Source organism: Lemur catta, chromosome 12 (assembly GCF_020740605.2).
Source record: "Lemur catta isolate mLemCat1 chromosome 12, mLemCat1.pri, whole genome shotgun sequence".
NCBI classification, from domain to species: Eukaryota; Metazoa; Chordata; class Mammalia; order Primates; family Lemuridae; genus Lemur; species Lemur catta.
The window spans coordinates 40,216,456-40,236,447 of record NC_059139.1 but is presented as its reverse complement, the minus strand read 5'-3'; the positions used below and the strand labels follow the sequence as shown (position 1 = coordinate 40,236,447).

Genomic DNA, 19,992 nt, shown 5'->3' with positions numbered 1-19,992 from the left:
TATTATGGGCAAGCAAAGTGTATTAAATCATTTAATCTTCACAAGCCTATTATTACATTCATTTTGTTATTGAGAAAACAAGAGGGTTAATTTGCCCAAGTCACACACATAGTGAATATTTGTTACTTTTTTTTTTCACTCTCTACATGCTGTGTTTTTAGGACGTGTGCTAAATAAACCAAGCCAATCTTATAGTTCTCAAAAGCAGAGACTGAGGCTTCCACTGCTTGTATTTTGCCATTGAAAATCCAGTACAATTCTGGGCCTGCAAGACGTGCCTGACAGGGAGAAAAAGCAGGGAAGGAAGGATATCATTAGAGAAAAGTGGATAGTGAGGATTAGAACAAAAAAAAAGTGTGCTCAGTTTTAAAGAAGAATTTATTCTCTTGAGTTTTGGTTGCATTTCTTGTAAATTCTCACCGATAATCAGAAGACTACATTTCCTTGAAACCTAAGAACAGATTTCTCTTTAAGCTTATTTTCAAGTTAACTCCAATCAAAACTCACATTCTGGAAAAACCATAATTGCCCTGCTACTTTAGTATTTGAGGATAAGGAAGAATTAAATTTAGAATAATATTTTTAGGTTAACAAAATAATCTATCCTAGTTTCAATTACTTGAAAAAAAAGTAAATATTTTTAAAAATAGCTTTTGGAAACAACTTTTATAATCTCATGGGTAAAACTTCAACTCTTTACTATAGAGGTTCTTTCCTCGTTAATGGAGAAATCAGCCATAATTTGGGGATAATGGATAAACACATCGATTACTGAGAATCCCCAACTATTAGCTTTCAGTAGAGATAGACCATTTAAAGTTCACGGCAACACTACAGCTTAACATCTTTTTATCCTGTGTCCCTGGTCAAAGAACTACATTGAAATGCTGGGCGTGTATCAAATTTCCTGTGAAAATGTTAAAAAATGTTTATCTCATAAACTATTTTAGAGAAATTTCACATGATGGATGATGTATCATACCCCAAATTCATAACCTGACAAGTTCATGCTTGCATCTAGTAAATTCAGATACAAAATTAAAGCAGAATGACTGAACGTTTTTTTCAAATGATATCATCAATAATATCCGCTCTAAAGATAGCTTTTCTTTAGGTTAACTTTAGAGGCCTTGAAGAATAAGAGCTTAACTCTTTATACAGGAGCTCTGGTTTGTACTATTTTCCTTAGCTATATCTGGGATGATGTATCTTTAAGAGTTAAACATTGAAGAATTGGCAAAGTGTGAACATGAAGAAATGCAACATCATTCTGCTTTTATTATATATCACAGTATTATTAGTTTAAAAAAGTTATACATAATTATCTATTAGTCACTTGCAGATTATGGAACCACAGTCAGTGCTGCATATCATTTTATTCTTCTATTTCTTCCTAGTATTCATAAAAGTTCTTTAAAAACTTGCTTTAAATTTTAAGAAATGAAATGTATTATATGTTATGTGCATTAGTTCTGAGGAAAAACATGAACTCTTGGGATTTTCAAACTTAGATAAAAATGCTACATTGTAGCATATTTAAAGCAGAATAGCAAATACCAGACCTCGCAAACATTAACTACAGATTTACAGCATTTTAGATTTCTTGAAAATAAATAAATTTTTCAGTTATTAAACCATTTGGGATCCAACAGATGAAACCATGAGTTCTCACTGACATATTTACTGGTTTATTTGTGATTTACATATTTACATGCTAAGTTTGACACAATTCTTAATCAAGTATGTTCTTGATATGCATATATTTGCTTTTTAAATTTAAATTTGTTTTCTTTTCCTCTTTGTTTATATTCTCAACTATATTTTCAAAGTTTTATTTTGGGAAATTCAGATTATAAATATTTTCCCATTATAATTTTTGGACCTCTAACTGTATTTTAACAGAGCTATTTACTTCTGTATTTGTGAGGAGATTTTAAAAGTGCAAATGGAAACCTTCACAAATCTTAAAAGGACATCTTCAGAGTCTGTAGCCAGTATTGCCATGCACACTCATCTCTTTCTTTTCAATGCCATGAATCATCATAAATGGCAGGTTCATTGTTGTGGCATGCTGAAATGATTGAGTGGGAACTGTGCCCAGCACTGGATTGTAAAACAATCCATCTCCAAACACTCTGCCCTGTACTGTATGCACTGGCCTGACTGGATTTTCTTTGATGATTTGGTGATTGCTCTTTTGTTTGGTCTTGGAGAATTCAAAGCTACGAAATTCAGAGCTAAAATTTGAACACAATATTAAGACTATTGCAATCTGTAGTGAATCTGTGCATGTTATCTAGAGTCAACTGCTTTTGGGATTGCATTCTGTACTTTTCCTTCACTTCAGACATGTAATCCGGATGTATAAGTGAACCTTGTTGCGCTATATGTTTATTCTAGTTGATTAGGAGTCTCATTCTTTACCTAAGTTCAAATGGGATTAAATTTGGTTTTCTCAGTAAAGGAAACACCTTAGAACAAATCCATGAAGTCTATTTTCCATTGTTCTGTCATCTCATTTGAAAAATGCAATACTGTTTTTTAATACAATAAAAGGTAAATGTGTGTAAATGTGTGAGTTCCTAAGTGCAGGTTATAACAGCACAAAAACAACACAGATGAAGGTGTTTGCCTAGGTTTATTAAAATGACATTCTCAGACAGAACATGCGAATGACAGATAATTCAGGCTTTCATAGGGAGCTAGAACATATAACAGGATTCATATAGAGAGCAAAAGAGGGCACTAAAAGATATTTTTAAAGAAAATAGAAAAAAAGACAAAACTTAATGCTATCTGTCTTTTAATAACTGTCTTCCTCTTGAGGTTGTAGGATTTCCTCAATACCTGCTTGGTTTCTGCAAGACAAGGGTTTCTAGAGGCGCTCTGAAGCATTTGCCGGAAGGTGGCGACATAACCCTTACTGCTTCGAGCTGTCCCAGGTGCTGAACTCAGTTTCGGAGATTAAGAGCGGCTCAGCGGCTAGCGACCAGGGATTCCACCAAGTTCTCCCTAGAGGTTTGCAGGCTCTCGTAAGAAATGCAAAAGACCGGACCTCATTTACAACACATAAGCAAAATTATTTCCTTCTCTGAATTCACTAGCTACGAAGCTATGGGCGGTGGTAGTGTTCCTTGAAATTAAAAGGATAGTGGTCACGGAAGAGAGAGAAAGAGTGTGTGTAGAATACATACCCAATTGAGTTTTGTTCTTCTCTTTGAGATGCAGCTGTTTACTCGTCCTTGTCCTTTTCCTTTGACACGTCCTTTTTAATTCCTTGCTCCCCCAATTCCCCAACGTTAACAAAAAAGTCACAGTCCACATTCTACTCAAGTTGTTAGATAATGAACTGGATGGTTTTAAAAAAACAAAACAAAACTAAGACACACTCCGTCTTCTTCCATCAATTAACAATAATTTACAGACCGACTCGGGACTGTCCAGTTTCCCATTCAGGCTCCATGTGCCTCCTTTTCCCATTTCCTATTGCCACTCTGTGATGCTGTGTTTAAGAATTTAATGGGTGTATGAGGCATTGGGTAGTTAGAAAACGTTCTCCCCACCCTCGATTTTGGCTGGTGGGAGGCGGAGTTTATTTGTTAAAACGTCGGTCTGACCAGCGCGGATCCGGTGTGTGTAAGGGAGTTCTGAGTCTCTGTTGACAAAAAGGGACTTTACGCGAAGACGCTGAGCTAGAGGGAGGGGAGGGCGGGGATCCAGAGAAGAGAGGCACTCAGGGTTGGGGAGGTGTTCGGAGGGGAGGGTTAGAGTGGGAGAGAGGGAGCCTGGCTGTCTAAGCGACCCACAGAGGGATAAAGAAAGGGGAGTGAGGAGGAAGAGGGAGACTGAAACGGAAGGCTAGTAGGGGAAGGGGGAAAGAGAAGACTGTAGAGAAAAAAGACAGGAGAAGGGGAGAGAGAGGGAGGGAAGGAAACAGGGAGAAGAGGGTCACAGAGTGACCGTGGAGGATGGGGTTTCTCTATTCCAGATGTTTCTGGGATTGGAGACTGTTTGCTGGCGGGGAGACTCCAGCTCCGGCAGACAGCTGGGCAGCGGCAAAGTAAAATGGACAGTGGGAGACAGACATTCCAGCCTCCTCTCGGCCGCCCGGAGATCCCTGTGAGACACAGACATTCCAGCCACCTCTCCACCGCCCAGAGATCCCGGAGCTGCTTCCAGGCCAACTCCAGTTTCCCAGCTGGAGCCTCGGAGCGCGCTGGACTACGCGAGCCCAGGAAGCTCCTAAAATCTGCTCCTCGGAGATACCTTCGCTAGAGAAGTAAGAACTTCCTGCTTGAGTCCCTGCATCCCTCCCCCTGAAACTTCCCAGGAGAAGGGGCGGAAGACCCCAAAGGGAGGGGCGAAGGGGATCCTCGCGCAGCTTTGTCTTCCCTCCCTCTCCCCTTGCCAGGCGCGCAGGCATGGATGTGCTCAGCCCTGGCCAGGGCAACAACACCACATCGACCCAAGGTCCCCTTGGGACAGGCCGCAATGCTACTGGCATCTCCGACGTGACCTTCAGCTATCAAGTAATCACCTCTCTGCTGCTGGGGACGCTCATCTTCTGTGCGGTGCTGGGCAATGCGTGCGTGGTGGCCGCCATCGCCCTGGAGCGCTCCCTGCAGAACGTTGCCAACTATCTCATTGGCTCATTGGCGGTCACCGACCTCATGGTGTCGGTGCTGGTCCTGCCCATGGCCGCGCTGTACCAGGTGCTCAACAAGTGGACTCTGGGCCAGGTCACCTGTGACCTGTTTATCGCCCTCGACGTGTTGTGTTGCACCTCGTCCATCCTGCACCTGTGCGCCATAGCGCTGGACAGGTACTGGGCCATCACGGACCCCATCGACTACGTGAACAAGAGGACGCCCCGGCGCGCCGCTGCGCTCATCTCGCTCACTTGGCTCATTGGCTTTCTCATCTCCATCCCGCCCATGCTGGGCTGGCGCACCCCGGAAGACCGCTCGGACCCCGACGCTTGCACTATCAGCAAGGACCACGGCTACACTATCTACTCCACCTTCGGCGCTTTCTACATCCCCCTGCTACTCATGCTGGTTCTCTACGGGCGCATATTCCGAGCTGCGCGCTTCCGCATCCGAAAGACAGTCAAAAAGGTGAAGACCGGAGGAGCGGACACCCGCCTGGGAGCCTCGCCGGCCCAGCAGCCCAAGAAGAGCGTGAACGGAGAGCCGGGGACAACGGACTGGAGGCGGGGCGCGGAGAACAGGGCAGTGGGCATTCCGTGCGCCAACGGCGCGATAAGGCAGGGCGACGACGGCGCCGCCCTGGAGGTGATCGAGGTGCACCGGGTGGGCAACTCCAAAGAGCACCTGCCGCTGCCCAGCGAGGCTGGTGCTGCCCCCTGCGCCCCCTCCTCCTTCGAGAGGAAAAATGAGCGCAACGCTGAGGCGAAGCGCAAGATGGCCCTGGCCCGCGAGAGGAAGACAGTGAAGACGCTGGGCATCATCATGGGTACCTTCATCCTCTGCTGGCTACCCTTCTTCATCGTGGCCCTGGTCCTGCCCTTCTGCGAGAGCAGCTGCCACATGCCCACCCTGTTGGGCGCCATTATCAACTGGCTGGGCTACTCCAACTCTCTGCTCAACCCTGTCATTTACGCCTACTTCAACAAGGACTTTCAAAACGCATTTAAGAAGATTGTTAAGTGCAAGTTCTGCCGCCGATGATGATGGAGGAATAGCCCGCAGGTGGGGGCTACAGGACCCGCCCACCACGTTCACTCTGCCTCCCTCAGCCCTCTGGAATCAACACCTAAGATAACTTGCTGCTTTTCCTGGGACTTTCTCAGCTGTTGCGCCCGCGGCTTCCAGACCTCGTCCCCACCCCACCCTCTGTGCCAGGGGATGGCGCTCTGTGCAAAGAGGCCCCTGCGGCGGGGCGGGAGGACCCGGAAACTCCCAGGGTCTGTGAAAAGTGACAGTGGCTCAGACTTTTTGCCTCAGCATTAGTTTTGATCTCAGCAATTGAAAATTTAAGCCTCAGCCGTTCAAGGCAGAAAATCCAAACAGAAAAATAAACTGTACACACGGCCGCCGCGCCCACTAAGGGCTTCGCCCTGACCGCCGTACTTCTAGAACTTACTTAAGATTTAGGACTTTGCTCCATCTCTCCGGCCCGCTTGCCCTGGAAATGTTCACTTTTCTCCGGTTTCATGCCTTCTTTCCTTTCCCTGTTTCCCTCTCTGCTCTCGCGCGTCCCGATGCACTAACCCGCCGGCTTGGGGAGAGGCGGGAGAGTCTGCTTTTCCCTGTGCCATTGGTGCCCCGGAATCTCTGCCTCTCTGGGTAGACTCGAAGAATAATTCTCCCGTGTACAACCCCTGCTTGCTTTGTTTTCTTGGACTCAACACAAATGGCTAGAAGGTGTCTCTTAGTTAGAGTGGACTCGTAAGTATAATACAAGCCGGGCCAGTGGGGGAGAGCGAGGAGGGTGTGCGGACCGTTTGTCTGTGCTTGCCTTGGTGTCAGCACTCACCAAAGAAGCTGACAATCACACAGTGGGGACAGCGGACTTCCCTTTGTGTCGGTTGCTAGAGAGTTGACTCTTCCAGGAATCGCCACTTACCTACTGCGGGAGGCGCCCGCGGGACGTCCTATGCGCGCTGGCGAAGCCGAGAATCCTGGGACCAGCGCGGGTCCCCAGCCGTCGGTGCCCCGGCGTGCGGTGCGGTGCGGTGCGGTGCGCTCCGAGCGCCCGGCGGGATTTACCGCGTTCAGGTTCCGCTGCCTGCGCTCTGGGACCCGCTAAAGCGCGGCTAGACAAGTCAGAGTTTGCCGAAGCTGGCGGCGCAAGGTCCCGGGGAACTGCGACCGGAGAGACCGGGAAGGCTTGAAGGGGCGGCGAAGAGGAAAGGCTCCCCAGGGCGCGCGGGCCTGGGCTCCAGCTGGCTCTCCCCGTGGAACCCGAAAGAGCAATTTTATCCATAGGATGCAGACTTTTTCCTCCTCAGTCCTACTCTCCTCTCGGCCTTTTGGGATTGGGGAATAGCTCTGTTTGGCGCGTCCTAACACTGAACTGGATTTGTTCTATATAGGACGTCCAGGACACAAGCAAAGTTAGCAGAATTTCGTTTTATAAATAGGAACTTTGGGCTTTCATTAAATGGGTCACAATAGGTTAGCAGTATTTGTGACCTCAGAGGCAGATGCCTTAAATAGCGGGGCCACAAAGCACTAGTGCTCCCCCTGGGGAGACTGGGAGTTTTGTACGGGAATGTTTGCTCCCTGTCCAGACCACCCTGCAGCGCCAGGAGTCAACAGGGAAACCGACTTTTTGCCCTTTGAATCTGTGGAGCACTCCAAGCTTTGTTTCCCTCAAAAGTTATTCCTTCAGCCTTGTCACTCCCGCTGAAAAGATGGTTATAATCTTTGCTGCCCCCAGAAAGGGAAGTTATTTCCGGTGCTCCGTGTGAATGTAACTTTCCCACTACATGGTGGGGATCCAGAAGTTTGTCAAAGTTAGGCCTAGCCTCTAATTTTCTGATGAATAACGGTTTTGTTTCCCAGTAATTGCACAAAGTTGTTGGTACTTACTCCCCTTTCCCTTCAACTGTACCTTTTAAATGTTTGCATCTGCTGTTTTGAGAACCGTGTCGCATCTACAGATAGCAAACTTTGCCAATGAAAATTTCACCTGTGTTTATAGTTAACATGGTGAAAAGACAGCTCTATCACTTGAAGCCATTTTATTGTTTGTCAGACTGAACAAAGCCTCCATTTGGTGTCTCTCTGGAAGTAGGCATATCCCATTTAGATAGAGAAAGATTAAGAACTTTGGGAATGGTTTGTCTATGCACATGTAACACCGAGAAGGGTCTGCAGTGGAGAAAATACGATAGAACTCTCCAGTACAACTATTATTCATTTGAAAATTCAATTTCTTTTTTGCTCACAATAGTCTAGATAGAGCTATGTGAGAAAACAAACTTTTCTGTATGTTTTACTAAAATTTTAGAAGAAATTCTATATTTAAAATAATTCAAACCCCAATTTGCTCATCTAAATTATGGCTTGGCCAGCAAGTATTACATTAGAAGTTTTGAAACTTCTGTTTATTTGTGTCTTTTACAGAATTGTATGACAATGACTTTTAGACATTGGTTTTTCCTGCTTTGGAGAATTTATACAAGAATGGAGAAGGAGGAGATAGTTGGAGTAAAATTGTCAAAGCAATAGAGAAATAAAAGAGTTGCATAGCTCTAAAGTGCCCTAATGCTTTTTTTTTCTTTTAAAGTATTTGTATTAAGGTAAAATATTTATGCTCAAAATTGGCCTTCATTTTTCCTGTGACAATAAGGGACTTTAATAATGATAATGCTACAATAAAATGATCTCAGTAACACATGTATCTTTATTTTAATCAAAAACTCTACTTGTGTTTATTTGTATAATTTTAAAATTAAAAATACACTGTTATCAAAAGGCGATTCTGCTTTACAGGCCAGGGATCTGACACTTAGAAACATAAGTTTAGTTTAGTTTTCAACACTAAAACTTATTCTAGATGAGTGATTTTTTTTTTTAATTCTGTTTCTGGAAAGAAAAAGTCACATCTCATCATTTAGGCAGAAAACCGTGCATCTCCCCTGACTGACACCAGCAGGTAAGATATAGGTATCTGTCTAATTAATATGGACAGCGTAGGAGATACATGTAGGAGAAATTCAGCCTCTAGTAAAAGTGACAGGGGTTAATCCTGCCTTTTTTTAAAGCAATAGACATAGCTGAGACCCCTCTTTTGTCTTCCCCACAATACCCAGCTAGAAGAAAATGGCCTTCCCTGATTTCAAAAGAAACAGCTCATTGTTTTGGAGTTTGTTACTCAGTTAAAAGTAGAGGGGCATTTTCTTTTCTGGCTGAGTGTTCTTTGGTCGAGGTGTTCTGTATGTAAGACTTATTGCTACATTAAAATTAATTCCTGTGCTTTTTTCCCTTACTGGAATCATCAGAAACACCTCTTGTTTCTATTGTTATATTTTTCAATCCTATTGCTTTCTGGTGTTACAATGATGGCTGCAGGGCAAGGTGAGCCCAGGTAAACCCCAAGAGGTCAGGGCTATTATGGCCACAGAAAAGAGCACTTTGAAGCTTCATGAAGCCCAATAATGAAAGGGAAAATCAGAGGAATTGGCAGAACAAGGACTCTCTGAAGTTTCTCATTTGAAAAATGTTACAATGTATCCCTGACATTAAGTAAAATGCTGAATTTGGAACATTTGTCTTTTTGATTCTGTGTATCCTCCTTCTTGGCCCTTGTTCTCTCCTTCAGCATCTCTTCCTCAAGGGGACAATGGCTTTCTATTTTCTACAGGCTTTCCTGTGGCCTCTATCCACATCTCAACTAAGAGAGGGAATTGTTACTAGTCAATGTCAATGTAACTAACAAGCCCCACTAACCCATTATCAGTGATCACATTGTCAGAGCCAATGTTTGATAATGTTAAAATACGAGACTACAAATTAACATAAGATACTGTTGTCACTGTGAAGGAGTTTTCAACCTAGTTGGGTATATAAGAATAAACTGCTAAGTAACTACTCCTGGCAGAATCAAGGTGTCATAAACAGGACAAATCACAGGAGTCTGGCTCTATATGTGCCCGGAGGACAAAGATCACTGTGGGCTGGGGGTAGGTAGGGAAGAGTGGGTAGGAAATGCTGTATAGAGCCTCTAGGATTGAGCTCTGGGCAGATGGAGGTGCTATGAAAAGGCAGCTATTCTTTATGAGGTGACAAAAGACAGCCTGATCCCTTCTTCTGCCAAGAGGGGGCCTGGGAGGAAATTTCTGTCTGATTGTTGAATGTTGATTGATAGCCAGCATAGGTTTTTTATGGAGGTAAAGATCTTAGAGAAAGATGCAAACTCAAAACCTGTTATGTGTTTCAAAACCTGAAAGGTCTGGAAAGAGAGAGAAAAGATGGGTCTAAAGCTAAAGGAATGGGCGTTGGGGTAACTAGATAAGAGGAAGAATGTTTTGAGTAGAGTAAGAGGCAGAGCATAAGAATGAGGAGAGAATCAGTAACCATTAAAGGGTTACAACAAAGTTACCAGGAGTAGGTAGAAGACAAAATAATGCATACTTATGTAATGTTTGCAATTTTGCCAAGTAATTTTCACACACAATATACCATTTAAATTTGAGATAGCAGATCCTTTTTAAAATGCCAATTAGATCATTTTAGCAAAAGCAGAAGATTCACACAGTAGTGGTAAGTAGAGAAAAAGTGGTAAGCACAGAGATCATATGTAGAGGCAAAACCAGGTTATAAAGCTAGAACTATAGTTTTAGCTAGTGGGGACTACCAGTAATGAAAGCAGAAGTGTTTGTTTGGAGATAATTTCATTGAGGCAGGTGTGAAGCAATAAAGGCCTGAATTTGGGATGCTGGCAGAGGAATGGAAAACAAGTAAGTCTATGAAAAATACATTAAAGAAGAAACTGGCAGGACTTGGTGTCTGGATGTGAAGACAGAGGGAGCAGAAGACACTGATGAGGTTTTGAGCTGGGGAGATTTGGGCGAATGACAGAAAAGGGAAAGCCGGGCGTGCTTCTCCTATGAGTCTTTCCCTTTGCAGCTTCATCTATAAATGTGAAAAGGCTTTGTCCTCTGCTAAAAGAATTCCAAGCCCAGATGGCAGGGGCCTGTTGGAAAGGGGATTGATACATGTCACAGCATTTGAACAATCTGCCATTTGGGTGAGTATTTGAGGAATGCTACTACATAGAGCAATGATTGAATCAATTCCCTGATTACTGTTACTTTTTGGTTTTTTTTTTTTTTAGTAGAACATGTTAGTTGTTTTTTGAAGAGGGCTGAATTCTAAGGGACAACAGCTTTTCAGGAAAAGCAACTCAAAAATACCATATTAGTCAGTGTGTTAAAAATGATACATGAAGCCTAAAAGTTGGGTCTGTCCAGTTAACCAAGGGGCAAGCTGAACAATCCAGGTTGCTCTTCAAGTCCACTTATCAAGGACCACAGGAGACCTAGTTGCTCTTATATTACTAGGAAAACTAGATTCATTACTGTCTTAGTCTGTTCAGGCTGCTATAACAAAATACTATAAACTGGGTGGTTTATAAACAATAGAAATTTATATATAAACAACAGAACCAGAGGCTGGGAAGTCCAAGATCCAAGTGCTGGCAGGTTTGGTGTCTGGTCAGGGGGTGCTTCCTTTTTTCCATCTTTTCTCTGTAACTTCACGTGGCAGAAGAGATGATGGAACTCTCTGGAGCCTCCTTTATAAGGGCATGAATTCTATTTATGAGGGCTCGGCCCTTTTGACCTAATTACCTCCCAAAGGCCCCATCTGCTAATACTATCACATTGGGGGTTAGAATTTCAACATGTGAATTTTGGGGGGACACAAACTTTTAGACCATAGTGGTGAGGCTAAAGTATCTGGTGAATTTCTTCTATTTTTCAACTTGCTTTGTTTATGTGGCAATGGCAGGAATAAGGAAATGAGTTGAGTCCACAGAGATTTCAACGTCTAATCCTATCCCTGGCATTTCCATGCCCCCTGTCTATAACCCTGTGCAACTGCCCAGGCTTTCAGAAGGTTCCGCAGCCAAGATTTCAAGAAGCTGTCTTGTATTGGCAGGTGTTTATTCTGTTGTGTCTAAGCTTTTTTCTTCCTTGAAGAAAGGAAAGGAAACAAGCTGGAGCAGGGCAGAAGGGAGAAGGAAAGGGAGGAGAAGATAATGAACTCACCTATCTGGTTATATAGCTGTGGAGATGGATGAGAAAGTGTTTTGAAACTTCTCCAAGGCCCCTGGAGAAGAAGCATGCTGTAAAATATGGTGTGCTTCATGGTCTCTGGAGACAATTAGTCTGACTTTGCAAGAACTAAAGAAAATAGAAAGCAGACTGTGGACATTGTTTTTAACCTTAAAAGAACAGTAGATATTGGACTCTAATTGCAAATATTCACCAAAATGAAGTGTATTATAAGCATCTACTCTATTATAAGTATTTACAACAGAGAAGGGTAATTTACCAGAGAGCCTCTGGCTCAGGAATGGCGGGCATGATTCATATGTTTATTCAACTAATATTTATGGAGTGCCTATGGGCAAGGCACTGTTTTACATACTCAGAATACAGCAGTGAACAAATCAGATGAAGTCTTCTGGTAGATACTTTGCAAAAATGGCCACCATTATTTCCCTTCATATGTCTACCTCTTTTTAAATTTTATTTTCAGCTTCTCTTTTCAAGATATGGAGGCTATTAAAAATTTCTAAGAGAATAGATTTTAAGTGTTCTCAACACACAAAACTTGATAAGTATGTGAAGTAATGCATATGTTAAAAAAAGACATGAAGGCTGTTTTTTAATTGCTTGAATCTGGGCTGACCTTGTGACTTGCTTTGATGAATAAATGGGGCAGCATTGATAAGGTATCAGTTCTGACCATGGAACTCAAGGGGCCTTGCACTCCTCCACTTGTTCCCTTGGAACCCTGCCCAGCTGCCATGTGAACAAACCTGTGCTCACTTTCTGGAGATCGAGAGACCAGATGGAGCAGAGGAGTCATCCCAGCTGAGGCCATCCTGGACCAACTAGATCCTCATTGACTTAGCAGCTGACTGCAGTCACAAGAGGGAACACAACCAAGACCAGAAGAACTTCCCAGATTCATTCAATCCAAATTATTAAAGAACTAAATAAATGGTTGCTATTTTAAGGCACAGAATTTTGGGGTGATTTGTTATACTGAAGAAGCTAACTAATATACTCTCAGACTTTAAGGAGTTTACAATAGAAAGGAAAGAGAAAATAAAGAACAATGACTAAACCACATACATATGTAGTATAACAGATAGCAATCTTGAAAATAAAATAGAGTAAGGTATATAGGGAATGCTGAGGCAGAGGGGAAGGATGTTGCTATTTTTTATAAGCATTCAGGTGACAGTTCACTCACAGGTGACATTTAGATAGAAACCTTGAAAGAGTTACCAGAGGCATGTATTTGAGGCTTGGTGAAAATGAGCACTCAGACAAATAAGTCTTAAGAAAGCTTATGCAATTTTCTGTGAAAACTTTTATGGTTTATTTCCAAAAGGAAATGCCAGGAAGTTGCATATTTGGGAATTTATATGCTCAAATTCTAGGGTTTTTCACTTCCTGACCATGAAGCACACCAGATTTTATAGAATGCTTCCTCTCCAAGGGCCTTGGAGAAGTTTCAAAGCACTTTCTTATCCATCTCCACAGCTATATAACAAGATAGGTGTGTTCCATTATCTCCTCCTTCCTTTCCCTCTCCCTTCTTCCCCCAGCCAGCCTGTTTCCTTCCCTTCCTCAAGACATTTTAGGCTGAAGGTATTAGTATTCAATTTGTTCAGAATAAGACCCAGCCAGGCCATGCATGAGAAGCCCTGTGTGGGGTCTTACAAAATTGCATATATTTCTGTGAGCCTGGAACTCTGACATGTACTCTGGGTAATGGAAAAAACTGCCTTGGTAAGCCAGGCCGTCTAAATGTAACTTCTCACTATGCTACCACTGCCATTTTGGTATATTGTGTAGTTTTATTTTGAAAACAGCTTTATTAAGATATAATTCACATACTTTACAATTAACCCATTTAAAGTGTATAATTGAAGGTTTTTAGAACAGTCATAGACTTGTACAGTCATTATCACAATCAATTTTAGAGCATTTTCATCACCCCCAAAATAAACCCTGAGCTCATTAGTAGTTACTCCCTATTTCCCCACCAAGCCCTGAGCCCTAGGCAACCACCAAGCTACTTAGTATCTCTAAGAATTTGTCCATTTTGGACATTTCATCTAAATGGAATTATGTAATATGTGGATATGTGGTCTTTTGTAACTGGATTTTTTTTTTTAACCTAGCAGCATGTTTTCAAGGTTCATCCATATTGTAGCATGTATCAATACTTTATTTCTTTTTATTGCTAAATCATATCCATTTTAAGGATATATCATGTTATATTTATCCATTAATCCATTGATGGTTGTTGGAGTTATTTCCACTTTTTGAATATTATGAATAATGCTGCTGAGAACATTTGTGTACAAATTTCTGCACGAGCATATATTTTCATTAATCGAGGGTATTAACCTAGAGATGGAATTGCTGGGTCATGTGGTAACTATGTGTTTAAATTTTTGAAGAATTTCCAAACTGTTCTACATAGTGTTTGTACCATTTGAAATTCCCATCACCTATGTAAGAGGGTCCCAATTTCTTCACATTTTCCCCAATATTTGTTATTGTCTGTTTTCTTGGTTATAGCCATCCTAGTGAGTCTAAAGTGGTATCTCATTGTGGTTTTGACTAGCATTTCTCTGACTAACAATGTCAAGCATCTTGTTATGTGCTTATTGGCTGTTTGTTTATCTTCTTTAGAGAAATATCTATTCAAATCCTTTGCTGATTGATTTTTAAACTAGGTGGTCACTTTATTATTAAGCTGTAAGAGTTCTTTATGTGTTCTGAATACTAAATTCTTACTGGATTTATGATTTTCAAATATTTTCTCTAATTCTATTGTCTTTTCGCTTTCTTGACATTATCATTTGTAACAAAAATGTTTTTAGTTTGGATAAAATCCAATTTATCTTTTTTTTGGCTTTTGGTGTTGTATCTAAGAAGGTCACAAAGATTTACTCATATATTTTCTTCTAAGAGCTTTATAGTTTTAGTTTTTACATTTAGGTAGTTGATCCATTTTCAGTTATTTTTGTGTATGGTGTAAGGGAGGGGCTCAAATTCAGGTTTTTTTTTTTTTTTTTTTGCACTTCCAATACTATTTGTTGAAAAGAATATTCTTTTCTCATTGAATTTTTTAGCACCCTTGATGAAGATCAATTGAACATAAATGTAAGGGATTGTTTCTGGTTTCTCAATTTCATTCTACTAATCTGTATAGGTATCCTTACACTAGTACCACACAGTCTTGATTACTGCAGTTTTACAGTAAATTTTGAAATCAGGAAATGTAATTCCTCCAACTTTCTTCTTTTTTTCAAGATCATTTCAGCTATTCTAGATCCGTTGCATTTTCCTATGAATTTTAAGATCAAGTTGTCAACTTTAGGAAAGGAAGGTAGCTGACATTTTAATAGGAATTTTATTAGATCTGTAGAGTATTTATTATCCATTTTAATCTTACCAATATTAAATCTTCTGATCCATGGTCATGGAATGTCTTTCCATTTATTTAAGTGTGACTTAATTTATTTTAACAACATTTTGTAGTTTTCAGGGTGTGGGTTTCATATATTCATAGGCATTTTCTTCTTTTTATTGCTATTGTAAATGCAATTGATTTTTAAACTTTCTTTTAAAATTGTTCATTGTTAGTGTATAGAAATATAATTAATTTTTGTATAATAATCTTGTATTCCACAGTCTTGCTAAAATTGTTTATTTTAATAGCTTTTTAGTGAGTTTCTTAGGATATATTGTATACAACATCATGCCATCTGCAAATAGAGATAGTTTTACTGTTTTTCCTCAATCTGGATACCTTATTTTATTTCCTTGTCCAATTTTCTTGCTAGAACTTCCACTACAACGTTGAATAAAAGTGGTAAGTATAGACATCCTGTCTTTTTAAAAATTTTTTAAAATTTTTGAATTATTGTGGGTACAAAATAGTTGTATATTTTTATAGGATACATGTGATGTTTTGATACAGGCATACAATGTAAATTAACCAAATCAGGGTAATTGGGGTATCCATCACCTCAGGCATTTATTTCTTTGTGTTAGGAGCATTCCAATTCTACTCTTTTAATTTTTTAAAAATATACATTAACTTATGTCTTGCTCATGGTCTTATGAGGTAAAGCATTAGTCTTTCACCATTTAAGTATGAAGTAGGTTTTTTGTAGCTACCCTTTATCAGGTTGAGGAAGTTTCCTTATTTTCTTAGTTTGTTGGGTGTTTTCATCATGAAAGGATGTTGGATTTTATCAAATGTTTTCTCTGTGTTGATGGAAATGATCATATGTTTTTGTGCTTTACTCTAAGGTTAAATTAAATAATTTCTGGAGATATTTAGCAAAAAGTCTGCTATATACCAACTACTTAACAAATGTTATTTAATCTTTGCTCAAGACAGTACCTGTGTTTGGGACATTCACTGGTTTTATAGTTACAGAGCAAGTAGAAAATTTACATCGAATATTGGATATCATCCTGATTTTTAATCACATAAAACAGAAGACAGAATTAAGTAGATGTCAGACTTAGTCATTTTTAATGGATTTTTCAAATTCCTGAGGGAGAAATAAGAAGACATTTACACACTTACGTTGTCCACACGATAGAGCTTTTATTCTAGCGAAATGAAATAATAAAAAAGAATTAAGCATAGGCTTGGTAATTGGTGACGTACTGGAAAATGTAGCATCCATCAACCTTCCTCCCTTCCTGTGTTTGCTTTCCTTTTGCCTTGATGTGAGGTCTCTCTCTCTCTCTCTCCTCCCCGCCTCTCCCTGTCTCTATCTCTTACTCAAGGGTATGAACCCACTAATCTTTGTCTCTTGTTGAGAGTGGGGAGCTTATCATTGCTTTCAGTTTATAATGATTTTCACAGTGGACCATACTTTTACCATTCTTAAGCCTCTCTGGAGGAACCAGATGGCTGGTATACTTGAGCTGCCAAAACAACAGCAATAAAACCCAATAAAATGTAGGGAAATGATATTTTCTTCTTTTATTGTATTTCAATCCTGACGGAGTGTATTAAATAATGGGTATTTAAAAAGCTGGCTGTGAAATTCACAAATTATCTGGGCTGTTGAGAACAGTTCTTCACTGTTAGATAATTAAGCCTTGATCATCTCAAACACACATTTGATTGGTGTCATCTGATGACATTACAATTTTTGCTTTAACAAATCAGGAAAAATATTAATGTTAAATTGACTTAATCTATTTTTTTATTTTGCATTTATGTTTTGATCATATAGTATCTGATCATATTTGAGAGTTCAATTGATGTGAATTTTTAATATTGTGTTCTTATTTTTTGATGTATAACTTTTCATGATGTTTGACGTAATATGACTCTTACTCTTTTGATCATACTTTAATAACATCTAGTGTGCTAATAATGGGTTTGGTACCTTTATCACTGATTTTTCATGAGCATATATACATATATATGCACATATATGACTTATTTGACATACTTAAGCATATCTTCATAGAGTTTGATGCACTCATAACAAAATAGTTTTTATGTTCATATATATAAAATAAGGTATATATCAGTGGTTCTTAAGTAGGGATGATTTTGTATGTCCCCTCTCCAGGGGACATTGGCAACGTCTGGAATCATTTTGTATCTTCAGGGCTAGAGGAGTGGGTAGAGGCCAGAGATACTGCTCAACATCTTACAATGCATAGGACAGTTCCCACAACAAATAATTATCTGGCCCAAAATGTCAATAGCATTGAGGTTGAGAAGCCCTCTAGATAACTGGGTATGTAATTGCCTTCTGTTTTGGAACAAAAAAAAATTAGGTACTTTTATGGCTAGCAAAGAAATAATACATGCATTTAGGAAGACTCCAAAATAAAAAATACCATTAACTTCACTTTGTTTCTGTAATGCTTGTTAACTTTTCCAGGAGCTTTCACATGTAGAATGACATATAATACATATATCATTTCTGTCATGTAAAAATAAAGACTTCTCAAATAACATTTTCTTAGAGATGCAAAACAGACATAGGGAACTTAAATGATTATCCTAAGGTTACATGGCTGATAGCAATCCCAGCTCCCTGTCTAGTGGTAGGACCAGAACTAAGAGGCTGAATTTTTATGTTTTTAGGAGAAAAACAGGCTAAAGTGCAAGTGTTCAAAAAGTCCTGCTCTATATTCTCTCCTCATCTCTCATATTCTCAATAATATGAAAAATCCTGGGGGAATAATTTTACCATTCTATTACTAAATACTGAACAATCGCATATCATCATTTCAATATTTCTTTATTGATATAGAATTAAATTCACTTATGTTAACTTTAAATTTACATTTAGCATTAATCATAGTATGGAGGGGAAGTAAATCTCAAATTGATCCTATAAATTCTGCTAATGAGGTTGTGAAACTGAAACATGTCAAGCCTTGTGCACTTTCCAGCTTCTTCCTCTGCACATACTAAGTTATGCCTTCTTGTTAAGCTGTTGAACAATAAATGAGTTTAGGACAGAATGCCATTGGTCAAGATGCAGATTTAAATTAGAAATTGAACAAACATTGATGCCTAATAATTGTGGTGTTAACTTGGATGATAGTGTCAGTGATTTTCAGAATAGTTAACGTACAATCCACTGGCATTTCCATCCAAAATTTTGCTTCAATTGTGCTACTATTTTGGTCAGGAACTAAGATTGTTAAGCTCTACCTTGGAGACTGTTAATATTATGAAATAATATCTTCTATTTTAATAGTTGAGGCAATTAATTTTAAATGAAGTTGAGCTGTAGTCTAAATTATCTTTCTATAACTATTGATCATTCAGAATAAGTTCCATTTAAATGTTTTCCAACACCTTGTACAAACCTTTGAAAGTGAATGCACAGGGAAAGGTTACAAAGCTCTCCATCCTACCAGAACATCTTGCCCATCTGTCAATGAAGGGTTTCCTGAAATTTAGTGTCTATGGGATTTGTTCTCTATATACTTACTGAGTTTCTACCAAATACTTAGAACTGAGGATACACCAGCTTCATCCATGTTTACTGCAGTAAAATATTTTAGTTAGGTAGTAGATTGGGGTTAATTCTGGAGTAACCCTGGGGAGATGAAGGGAGCCCAGCAGCAGAGAGGAAGGACTATTATTGATGAGAACCCAGATATAAAGGAGACATTTCTAGGAATTTTCAGCTTAGTGGTAGATGGGCAGCAAGCTGAGAGAAACGTTAAGAGGTTAGGGAAATTGGGGATGAGATGACCCCATAGCACTATTCACAAGCCATTAATATTTATCTGGTTGAATGGCTAGGAAGTGAGATGTGATCAAAACTCCCCACACTATCTACTGAAGTAGTGTGGTGAAAATGGAGAAATTATTTGTAAATATTTTATTCTAACAGCTGTTCTCAATCCCAGCTGCACGCTCAAATTACCAGGGGAGCTTTTAATCATATGAATGACTATACCCCCACCTAGAGATTCTCATTCATTGGATCTAGAGTTAGGACTGAGACACTGCTATTAACAAAGCAAACAAAGAAAACTCCATGAGCAATTCTAAAATACAGAAAACCAGGAATCCAAAGGAATTAGAAAATATCTGAAGGCATCTCCTGAACCTCATCAGATGTGGTGTATGCTTAATGGTAATGGTAATTTTATAGGTCTGAGACTTTACAGCAGAGATATGTGGCCTTTGGGAAAGAACAAGAAAAAGCAAATAAAACTTTACAGTTGGTCTCCTACTTATCTCAGGGAGCCTTATGGAACCCAGTACACCATGAATAGGGAAATCCTACGACATTAAAAATATAGACCCATTGGCACTATTCCCTAATTTACTAAGTGACCTTTAGGGGATACTCTTGACCAAGATATTTTCGAGGTAACAAATTAGAAAAAATCAGAATAAATAGAAACTAACTGCAAATGGACTTTAAAAACCAAGGTGATAAATATTTAGAATATCTACATTATGCACATGCATCAATTTAAGGTCTTTGGACAGAAAATGGTTTCTACAGATGAAAAGGTTAAACGCTGTCCTCTGGCGACCAGAACAAGACCCTTTCAGTGGCAGAACATTCACTACTCAGTGTCAGGAAAGAGATACACACACACACACACACACACACACACACGCACACATTGCTGAAGTCACATTTACAGGAGGGTAAAGAAGTTTTCAAATGTGAGTTTGTGAATGATAAACCACAATCCTGGCGGCATGGAATGAAGGTGATTGATCCATGTAATAACTCAAGATCACATAG

At 39.9% G+C, this 19,992-nt stretch overlaps 1 protein-coding gene across 1 annotated transcript; it reads left to right on the top strand.

The window, feature by feature from the left end:
- The first annotated feature begins 3,961 nt into the window (after window positions 1-3,961).
- Window positions 3,962-6,041, top strand: HTR1A (5-hydroxytryptamine receptor 1A). Its single transcript, XM_045565679.1, has 2 exons — window positions 3,962-4,085; window positions 4,129-6,041. The coding sequence occupies exon 2, from the start codon at window positions 4,422-4,424 to the stop codon at window positions 5,688-5,690; it is 1,269 nt and encodes a 422-aa protein (XP_045421635.1). The 5' UTR covers window positions 3,962-4,085; window positions 4,129-4,421; the 3' UTR covers window positions 5,691-6,041.
- The last annotated feature ends 13,951 nt before the right edge of the window (window positions 6,042-19,992 follow it).

What these genes read in the sequence shown, in the direction of transcription:
- HTR1A (XM_045565679.1), top strand. Translation starts at nt 4,422, where the DNA reads ATGGATGTGCTCAGCCCTGGCCAGGGCAACAACACCACATCGACCCAA.